Genomic DNA, 11,294 nt, shown 5'->3' with positions numbered 1-11,294 from the left:
TTTCTGGAGAATTACTTCTAAGACTAGGAACTATTTTCCAACCTAATTACAAGGCTTTGAAAGTCCTTTTCGTTGCCCATTCCCTTTATAGCGAATAATACCTTTCCTCCTCTATTTTTGATATCTTCACTTTGCGATCCCTTATAAATTTTTCTCCTAAAAAATTTAATAATTATCGATTAGGGTTTCTGATATGCCAAAGGATTGGATGGATCTACCGAGGTATAGCGAAGAGTATATCAATTGTGTTAATAGTTTTTTAGACTTTGCATACTCCGAGGGAGAACCGGACAGACGAAAAATTCAATGTCCTTGTAAGAGGTGTTGTAACATTAATTGGTATACAAGAGATGTGGTATTTGACCATTTAGTAGCCGACGGATTTGTTAAGGGATATAGAACATGGATTAAGCATGGGGAATAGACGATTCTGATGGCAGTTGACGATGACACGGATGATGAAGAAGGTGCACACGATGACATTGAAGGACTGCTTAATGATGCATTTGGAGATATACCTCATGCTGAGGGTGTTACTGTAGGTCAAAATGAAGAGGCTAAAAACTTTTACAATTTAATAGATGGGGCAAGTCAAGAGTTATACCCAGGTTGCAAGAAATTTTCTACATTATCTTTTACCATCCGTCTGTACTTGTTAAAGTGTTTGTACGGTTGGAGCAATGCCTCCTTCATTTCACTTCTTGAGCTATTGAAAGAGGCAATGCCTGACATTAACATACCTTCATCTTTCCATAAGACGAAGGCTATGATAAGAGATTTAGGTCTGGATTATAAAAAAATTGATGCTTGTCCTAATGATTTCCTCCTATATAGAAAAGAACTAAAGGATGAAAAACAATGTCGTGTGTGTGGAACTTCTCGATATACTGAAAATTCTAGTGATAATAGCGAGAACCAACCTGACAAGAAAGGTCGTCCTATTCCTGAAAAGACTCTAAGATACTTTCCTATAATTCCAAGACTTCAGAGATTATTTATGTGCTCAAAGACGGAAGCTAGTCTGAGGTGGCATGATGAGGAGCGCGTAAAAGATGGGACGTTAAAGAATCCTACTGATGGCTTGGCTTGGAGGAACCTTGATGAAATGGATGAAGAATTTGAAAAAGAATCACGCAATATTAGACTAGGCTTGTCAAGTGATGGGTTCAACCCATTTCGTAGTATGAACATTTCATGGAGCACGTGGCCCGTGATGTTAATGGTATATAACTTGCCTTCGTGGATGTGCATGAAACCCGAATATTGTATGCTTTCTTTGCTTATTCCTGGGCCATAATCACTTTGTAAAGACATTGATGTGTATCTACAATCATTGATAGAAGACTTGAAGTTGTTATGGGAAATAGGGGTCGAAAATTATGATGCATCAAAGAATGAGACCTTTCAAATGCGGGCAGCTCTTTTGTGGACAATCAACAATTTTCCTGCCTATGCTATGTTGTCTGGGTGGAGTACAAAGGGAAAATTGGCTTGCCCTTGTTGCAACAAAAATACCTGTAGCTTACAACTAAACGATAGTCAGAAGACAGTTTATATGGACCATCGTGTCTTTTTACCCATGGATCATCCATGGAGAACCAATACAAGATCTTTTAATGGGAAGCAGGAATTAAGATCCCATTCACCTGTTATAGAAGGAACTGAAATTTTTGAGATGCTACAAAATATTGAAAATATCTTTGGGAAGAAGCAAAGTACATCAAATAGTTTCCCATGGAATTGGAAAGAAAGATCAATTTTCTTTGAATTGCCTTACTGGCACAAGAACCCATTGCGTCACAACTTGGATGTCATGCACATAGAGAAAAACATACTTGACAGTGTAATTGGAACTTTCTTCGATATCCCAGGCAAGACAAAGGACCATTTGAATGCTCAATATGACTTAAAAGATCTGGGTATCTGGAAAAATCTTCAAGCAAAGGAGGTGAATAATGCCAGAGAACAAAGTTGGCAAAGGCATGCTTTTCTATGACTGCTGGAGAGAAGTAAGTTTTTTGTGGTGTTTTGAAGACAACAAAGCTACCTGATGGTAGTGCTTCGAATATATCACGCTGTGTACATCTAGCAGAAAGAAAAGTTTATGGGTATAAGACCCACGATACTCACTTTATGCTTTACTATTTACTACCAATACCGATTAAAAGCATCCTTCCTGATCATGTTGCCATTCCGTTGATTCGACTAAGTTCCTTTTTTCGTCTCCTATGCAAAAAATTCATCACACTGGAAGAGATAGATCTACTGGAGTTAAAGATTGTGGAAACATTATGCCACCTTGAGAGGATTTTTCCCCCTATTTTTTTGACATAATGGTTCATCTTCCCATTCATTTAGCAAATGAGGTGAGATTGGGTGGTCCGGTGCAGTTTTGTTAGATGTATCCTCCAAAAAGATACATGTGTACATTAAAGTCATATGTTTGCAACAAAAGTCACCCCGAAGGTTCTATTACAGAGGCATATCTGGATGAAGAGTGCTTAACTTTCTGCTCAAGATACTTGCGTGGAGGTGTGCAAACAAGACTTAATAAGCGGCCTTGGAATGATGATGATCCTAACGAAGACGAAGTTGTGCCATCAAAGTTGTTTTCTAGCAAAGGTCACTCGTTAGGCGTGGGAAATGGAGAACCAATTAATCTAGATGACATATCAATTGCTCAAGCCCATGTGTATGTATTACACAATTGTGAAGAAGTCGCAGATTATGTTAGGTAACTTAATCAAACTTTTTTTTATTCCGTTGTAAGTTCACCCATATTTTTTAGATCAAACCTAACTATTATTAATTATAGAGAGCATGAGGAAGAGGTTAACAATCACCGGGGAACGAAATGGAGAAAAGCAAAAGTTCACAACAAAACGTTCACGCAGTGGTTTGAAACTCGTGCGAGGGATCCAAATGTGCCTTCTTGTCTAAAAGAATTATCTCGAGGTCCAAGCTCTGTTGCAAGAAGATTTTCTGGATATGTAATTAATGGATATAGGTTTCACACTGTGCAGCGTGAGTCAAGGAGAAAAACACAGAATAGTGGTGTCACATTAACTGCTTTAACTTTAAGCTTTGCAAGTGCTAAAGATAACAGTCCAATCCAAGACACTGTAGCTTATTATGGCAGGTTGTTTGAGATAGTAGATTTAGACTATTTTGGGCATTTTAAGGTTGTCTTATTTTGGTGTGAGTGGTATGATGCTGGGAGGGATAAGTATGGTCTTACATTTGTTCACTTCCATAAGAAATGCTTCCAGAATGAACCTTTCATACTAGCATCTCAAGCACATCAGTGTTTTTATGTGCAAGATCCATATGAACACAACAAACATTATGTTATGGAAACTGTCCCAAGAGACTTATTTAAAACAAGCGACGAATCTGAGTCTGAGGCCCACCAAACACACTATAGTGAACAACACGAGCGTATAACAAGGTCTGCCATACCTAAGGCTGGCAATGGGTAGGGTAGGGTAGGGTTTGGATAGCATCCAAACCCTACCCGCGGGTTGAAAAATTTCTTAAAACTCTACAGTACCCTATCCGCGGGTTGAAAATCTCTCAACCCTAACCCTACCCACACCCTAAAGTTTTAAACCCTACCCTACCCGACCCTACTCGCAAAAAAAATAAAAAATTTTGAAGAAAATATAAAATTTAACCATTCCAAATTTTATACATATTAATAAAATAGAAAATAAAAAACTAAGTTCAAATTAAAATTAAAAACAATAAAATCTTAAAAAAATCCAACATAAAATTACAAATAATATGATCATCAACTAACTTAGTGGTTATTTTAAGTTTTTATAAGAAGAAAATTGTGAGTTCAACACTCACTTTCTTCACTACATACATAACTTTTATATATATATATATTATATAATATATTAGGGGTGCGGGTAGGGTAGGGTAGGGTACGTATACCCTAAACCCGTACCCTACCCTACCTGCAAGCAAATTCATACCCTACCTTACCCTACCCTACCCGCAGTAGGTAGGGTAGACAACCCTACCCGAATGGGTTGGTCCGGGTTGGGTACCCGTGGGTAGGGTATATATTGCCAGCCCTACCCATACCAGCTGATGATGGTGAACTTATTCTGGAGAGGACTGATTTACGACCCACGGTTATTGAAACGGTTCCCCAAGTGACTTCTGCCTAAGAATATGAGGTAGACTTCATTGGAGATTCTGATTCTGATGGGTCATCCTAAGCAATTTGTAGCTTAATATGTACATATGTATACTTAAGTTTTCTTCTTCACCTTTTTATTTGTAAGAAATACTTATTTTTTTGTTAATTTGTCAGTCTCTTACATTTTTCTTATATTGATTTTGATGGGTATATTGACTCTACTTAACTATTTTATTTGTGTAGGAATAAGAAATTTATTGATCTTAAAGCTATATCAAGTAAGAATTTGCTTAGACAATTTGAGGCTAAGAGACAAAGGATTGTAATTGAACGCAAGAAATATAAAATAGAAGCTGCCGCTGCTAATGACAAGGAGAAATCTGAGCAAAGGGTGGATAAACTAGAAAGTCAATTGGAGATGTGTGCAACCAAATAGTAGAAGAAATCCATGTCAAAGAAGCTGGATTTTAGTCATTTGCAAAGCACATTCGATTCTATTAGCAAAAGGACTAATTCCACGCCTACCACCTTGGAAGTACAGCCAAACATTTCTTCGCAACAGCCAGAAAATAGAAATAGAAAGGAGCTATTGACTGTGCCTACTGTTGAAAAAGTCAAGAATGGAGTGCAGGGTGGAAAATCAATACAAGGCTTGAAGAAGTCTAAGCCTACAAACATGGAGGCAGATGAACTTACAAGGAAGCTCGAAGCAATTCGTAAAAGGAACAGCATCGTGCCAACAAATGTAAGCCGAGAGCAGAGTTGTCCAAGTTCTACTCAACTCACAATCAACCAAGGGCAACAGCAGAATATTCAACTCACAGATGAAGAGACTCAAACAGGGCAAGATGACACAACTTTGCCTACTCCTGAAACTACCCCATAAAATGAAAGTGCAATGTTGGAGCAAGGAATATCAACAAAGGGTAAGAGGATGCCAGGAGTAAAGGCTACAACAATTAACGAATTCTTAAAGGAAAATGGGATAGATGTGGAAATTGAAGGACCAAGCACTGAACTAAGTGAGGACGGGGAAGAAAGCATGGCACTTGATAAAGACTATTATCAACATGTGATGGAGGACATTGATGATGAAGAAGGTACTGTTTTGCTATTTTTATATCTTCTCTTGTAAATTGTAATGCTTCTTTTTTCAATTGGCATCACTTATCAGTCCTTAATCTATTTCCTAATGAATGAAACTAGGAGAGCCAAAGAAGAAGAAAACCCGTGGAAAAACAACTTGCAAGGAGATTTATGCAAGGACCATAGAACAGCGAGAAGAAGTCACTTTTGATATTGGATAGCCCGTAGGACCAATCGACCAAAGTGTTTCTAATTTAACTAGTTTTGTTAGCACTATTGGTAGAAATAAAAGATTCGTTAGTCTTTTGTACACTAGTTGGCATGCTGTTCCTCCTAAAGCTAAGAAGTTCATGTGGGACTATGTTAACATAAGACACTCGGTAATTATTGACTTCGATTTTTTTATTTAGCACAAGAGCATATAACAATTACTTATAATCATGCAGACCAAGTTTATCCTCCCAGACAGTGGAGAAAAGTGGGTAATGCAAGCAATTCGAGATGCTTGGAAGTGGTTCAAAGGAAAGATTAAGCAAAAGCACTTCGTTCCCTATGATACTATTGAAGATATGGTGAAGAATTGACCCCCATAAGTACCAGAAAGTGGATTCATAAAATTGATCTATTATTAGAGTCATCCTCTAATCCAGGTAAAAGACTATATATGTTGAATTTTCATGTGTACACTTTGTTTCTAACATGTGGTTCAGCTCCTTCACCTTTCTTCTCTTTGGTTTCTTTGCTCTTTAGCATTTTATAGCTGCCAAAATGGTTGTTGCATGTTTTACTAAATGGACTACGACGGTTACAAATCTGAATTTTATCCATGCTTTATTTTTTTATCGGTTTTTGTTTTCTGTGCTTTTGATTGCTGTCATGTTGTGGCTCTGCTTTTTTTGTTTTCTCTTGAATCTTCTAATTGTTCATCTCTGGTTGCTAATCTGATGAAGTTCATTTGCATTTCTTATTCATGGATTAAGGAATTATTATTATTCTTATTCATGGATTAAGGAATCAGAAAGGGAAGGTAGTAGTAGCAGTGACAGAAAGAACAAAAAATCCTAATCAATTAACACTAGAGTACATAAGAGAACTTAATCACAATACACACTAGACTAAGGCGCATTATTTACGCAACTAGAGAAAGTAACCACAATACTACAGAAGCTGCCAGAATTAGTTAAGAACTTCTAACTACTTTTTGACACAATTTTGATTTGCACAGTTATCATCTGCCATTATAATTTCAATACTACCGTTAATCTGAATTATATTGTTATAACTATAGCTAGGAATTATAATAGACAACTAACACTTTCAATAATGTGCAGATATTCTTTCATTTTTTAAAAAGAAAATCTGGTAAATTGAAATAAATATTACCTATATTGTTGTACTAGTTCAAAATTGAAACTAAACAGGGAAACTAGTTGTATGAATCATTGATCTTATACTACTAGTAGTTGTGGTAACATCTTGTACTTGTGCCATGTGGCTCAAGTTTGAAAATTGAGTGCATTTATTATTAGTTACTGTCTTTCATCCTCATGCATTTGCTTCTTAATAAATGCAAACTCCACATAGCCACTTTTGGTTGGACTTTGATCATCTTAAACCGTGATCAATAAGGCATCTACAAACTAGAAGAATTGGGAGAGTTGTGCCGGTTGGTCACTGGTTTCACGGGAATCTTATATGATATTCTTTTTGATTGTCTTGGCTACACTGGTTTTTTTCCTATCTAATTTTTAAAGGCAGGGTTAATATTTAACGAGTGAATGTGATATATTTTTTAGTGCTTTAGCTTAATAATATAGCCTTGCTAGTAGATTTGCCCAACTCATTATGCTGCACATGTTAGTAATTGTATGCTAATTTTTTATTCACTTCCAGTCAATAAGTCAAAGAAACAAGCAACACAAGGAAAAATAGAAGTTTCCACATCGCATGGGGCCAATCAATTTCGGAAGAGTACGAGTGGCTATGGTAAAGTTCTTTAATATGAAATAGCAGATTTATATTTATTAGGATTTATATTTGCATAAATTGAAGGAAGAAACCGAAGTAAGATCTTGTTTTGCAGCGAGCGACAAAGGAAACAAATGAGGAACCAAAAAGGTTTGAGATGTTCATTGCTACCCGATCAAGTCGGAAGAGGAAAGAAGTGGATGAGGAAACACAGACTGTTGTTGTAAGAGTTCATTGAATAATTCATAATTACATTTCAAATTTAGGATATGGTAACTAATTCAACTTTTAATTGTTTCTTCTATGCAGGAAGACTTCCAACACTGCCAAGCTGCTCGTGAAACAGAAGAGGAAGCATTTGATACTTTATTCGGGAAAGAACAACCGGGTCGGTTAAGGTTGTATGGAAGATCCTGTGACAAAAAGTGATTTAAAAAAACATGATGAAATTAATGAAATAAAAAATTAGCACAAAGAAGAAGTGTTTGGTCTGAAGGATAAACTTGGACACATAGAGGCCAAACAGCAAAAACAAGAGGAAGAGATTCATGGGTTGCGAAATATCGTCAAGTTAATACTGCAGCGATCGGAACCTGGAATGAGGCCACAAGAACTAGGAGCTTTATTACAAGACGCCCAACAGTCTCCGATTGATGCGAATAGCGGCCATGGATCAACTCATTTTCCGAACTTGGATGTGGATCAACTCATTTTCCGAACTTGGATGTGGTATGTCCTTATCTGTTCCCTGTTCCATAGTTTTTTGCTTGCATTTACATTAATTGCTATGGCTGGAAATTATATGTCGTTGGCTTTATTAACCGAAGTTGTATTGCTATGGCTGAAATTTGTTTGTGCAATTCTGGTTGTTGTATTTCTGATTTTGTGAACTTGGCACAAATGAATTTGTCCCTATATCTAATTTAAATGTGAAAGTCTGGTTAATTAGTACATGAACAGTGCTATAGGGACATATCAGGATTGTGTTAAAGGAAATGGAAGAAAGAAACACCTGCATATTTTCATGGTTTGAACTTTGAATGAAACAAGATAATGCATAATTCTTTGAATTCACCTCTTTTGTTGTGACCATGTTATTTTTTTTTGTATATGCTTTCTTGGTTTACTATGTCTACGTAGTGTTCCCTTCATTGCAAGCTCATGTGGGATAATCTTGTGAAATGTTGCTTTTGGTTTGAACAGAATAACATTAGTTTTTTTTCATAATTACGAATGTCATTATGAATATTTTTCTAACTACTTTTCTATATAATTATGCAGGGTAACAATGAAGATTAAACAATGAAGATTAAGCTGATTATTATTGTGGTTTATTGGCTAAGATAGAGTACTGTTTAGAATCTTTACATGTATGGTTGATTAATGAATTTTATTAGAAGATACTTATGTATGTATTTAGGATATGTTTTTTTGTAGAGTATTAGTAGTAAATTCTAAGTGATATTATAGTTATTTTGATATGGCTATGCTTACTTTAGTGTGAGATGTATGACTTTTTACAATTAACTTTATTTTAGTATTTTTGGATTATTATTATAAATATATTTTGGTTAGAGATAATTTTTATTATATAAAAAAATTATTTAGTATAATTATGTATTTATTTTTATTTTATGATATTCAACTCATTTAAATAAAAATGCAGAATTATTATACATGTAATCATATTAACTATTATGTTGTATTAATAATTATTAAATATATATATATATATACATATACAGAAAAAAATGAGACCTAAGGCTACACTTATATAGAGTAGCTATAGTATCAAAAAAAAAATGAGACCTAAGGCTACACTTATAAAAAGTAGCCATGGTATACAATGGGGCTACGCTTTACAGGTGATGCAGTAGCATTAAAAAGCGTAGCCTATTCTGGTAAAAATGGAAGCTAAAAAGCGTAGCCTTTGCTCCTGGACAATATCACTTGAAAAGCGCACCCTATTCACAAATGCCAAAAGCATAGCCCTTGGTGAAAAAAGCGTAGCCTTTGAGAATAGGCAACGGCCGAATAGGAATCACTCCAAAAAGCGTAGCCGTAGCCCAGAAAGCGTAGCCGTAGCCTAAGGCATCATTTTTTTCACTTTTGGCTACACTTTTCATGTGTACCTGAATGGGTGTTTTTCTTGTAGTAATTTGCATTAGTTGCATCCATATAGGTAAATTGCATTTAATAAATTCTGTCTCCTATGTTTTTTGGTCTTTTAATTTTTAGCATCAGGACATACTTGGTTTTTGTGTGGGAAGATTTGATAAACCCAAATTTTAGGGTTTATCTTATGTAGAATTTGAGGGATTTTATCAACATTCTATCACACTTATGCACATAAAATGCATAGTTTTGTGTCTCCTTCCTAATTTCACTTAATGGTTGAAAACACACTTTTTAGGCCCTAAATTCCATCTCCTATGTTCTTTGGTCTTTTAATTTTTAGCATTAGGACATGCTTGGTTTAAGTGTGGGAAGATTTGATAAACCCCAATTTTAGGGTTTATCTTATGTAGAATTTGAGGAATTTTATCAACATTCCATCACATTTATGCACATAAAATGCATAGTTTTGTGTCTCCTTCCTAATATCGCTTAATGGTTGAAAACATGCTTTTTAGGCCCTAAACATGCTATATTTTATTCTCCGTCTATTACCATTCGATGCCATGATATGTTTGTTGAGTGATTTCAGAGTTTATAGGGGCAAGAATGGTCTAGAAGAGAGAAAGGAAGCATGCACAAGTGGAAGGAGCATGAAAAATAGAGCTTTGGAGCATTGGCATCGACGCGCACGCGTGGCCGACGCTCACGCGTGGGAGCTTGGATCTGGGATAGGCGCGCAAAAGTAGACGCATTCGCATGGCTGGTCAAAAATCTCATCGATGCGTACACATGCTTGACGCGTACGCGTGGCTTGCAAAAACCCAGACGATGCGTACGCATGACCAACGCGCACGCGTGAAGCTCGACACCTGACTTCATTAGTGAAATTGTGGCTAGCGATTTCTAAAGAGCTCTAGGCCCAATTTGAGCTGAATTCTGGAGGGAAAAGACCCAAGGAACCAAGGATTGAAGGGGAATTCACACATTAGACACTTTTTTAGCTAGTTTTTGAGTTTATGTTTCTAGAGAGAGAAACTCTCACTTCTCTCTAGGTTTTGGCTTGCTCAATTTCAATTTCACTTGGATCCTTTGGTTAGATCTGAATTTAATTCAATTCTACATTGTTCTAATTTGTAGATCTCATTCTTCTACTCTCATTTTAGTGTTCTTGTTACTCTAGTATTGTAGATCTTATATTTGGATCTTGTTTACTTTGATTTCTATTAATGCATTGAGGAATTTCATGTTTATTGGTGTTAATTGCTTGATTGTGGTTAATTGTTTGTAGTAGATAACCTTGATTTGAATTTTTTCTCAATTTCCCAATGTCTTTCATTATTGCTTACCAAGTGTTTGAGAAATTGTCAACTATAGTTATGGAGTAGCTTTTTACTCTTGGCTTAGAGGTTGGGTAATTGGAGACACTTGAATTATCAAAGTCTTTTGTTTATTGACAATTAGAAGTTGCTAGTTGATTTGAATGTCACTAAAGCTAGTATTTCCTTAGGATTTGACTAGGACTTATGGACTCAAATTGATTATCTCCACTTGACTTTCCTTCATAATTAGAGGTTAACTAAGTGGAGAAATGACTAATTCTTGTCACAATTGATGGAGGAAATGATGGTAGGAATTCCGATTCTCACCCCTAGTCAAGGCTTTTATATCGATTGATTATCATTTACTCTTGTTAGTCTAATTTCTTGGTTTACTTAGTCCAATAGTAAATCACTCATTGTCTTAATTTATGCTCATTTACTTTCCTTGTATTCAATTCCAAAAACACCAAGAGAACTCCTAACCAATGATGTGCATCTTAGGTTAACTCCTAGGGAGAACAACTCGGGATTTTAATCCCGGTTATTGATTTTGAATTGTGGTGACACATTTTCTAAGTTTGGTGCGGGATTGCTTGTTGGTTTAGACTATACTGATGACAGAATTTATTGATAAATTCTAGATTGACAAAATA

At 35.8% G+C, this 11,294-nt stretch overlaps 1 protein-coding gene across 1 annotated transcript; it reads left to right on the top strand.

Annotated features, from left to right (window-relative positions):
* The first annotated feature begins 433 nt into the window (after window positions 1–433).
* Window positions 434–1,996, top strand: LOC107615629 (uncharacterized). The gene is made up of 2 exons (XM_016317677.1): window positions 434–1,265; window positions 1,368–1,996. The coding sequence occupies exons 1-2, from the start codon at window positions 434–436 to the stop codon at window positions 1,994–1,996; spliced, it is 1,461 nt and encodes a 486-aa protein (XP_016173163.1).
* Window positions 1,997–11,294: the final 9,298 nt, after the last annotated feature.

Source organism: Arachis ipaensis, chromosome B9, assembly GCF_059453495.1.
Source record: "Arachis ipaensis isolate K30076 ecotype BB chromosome B9, ASM5945349v1, whole genome shotgun sequence".
NCBI lineage: Eukaryota > Viridiplantae > Streptophyta > Magnoliopsida > Fabales > Fabaceae > Arachis > Arachis ipaensis.
This window is presented reverse-complemented; position numbering and strand designations above follow the sequence as displayed.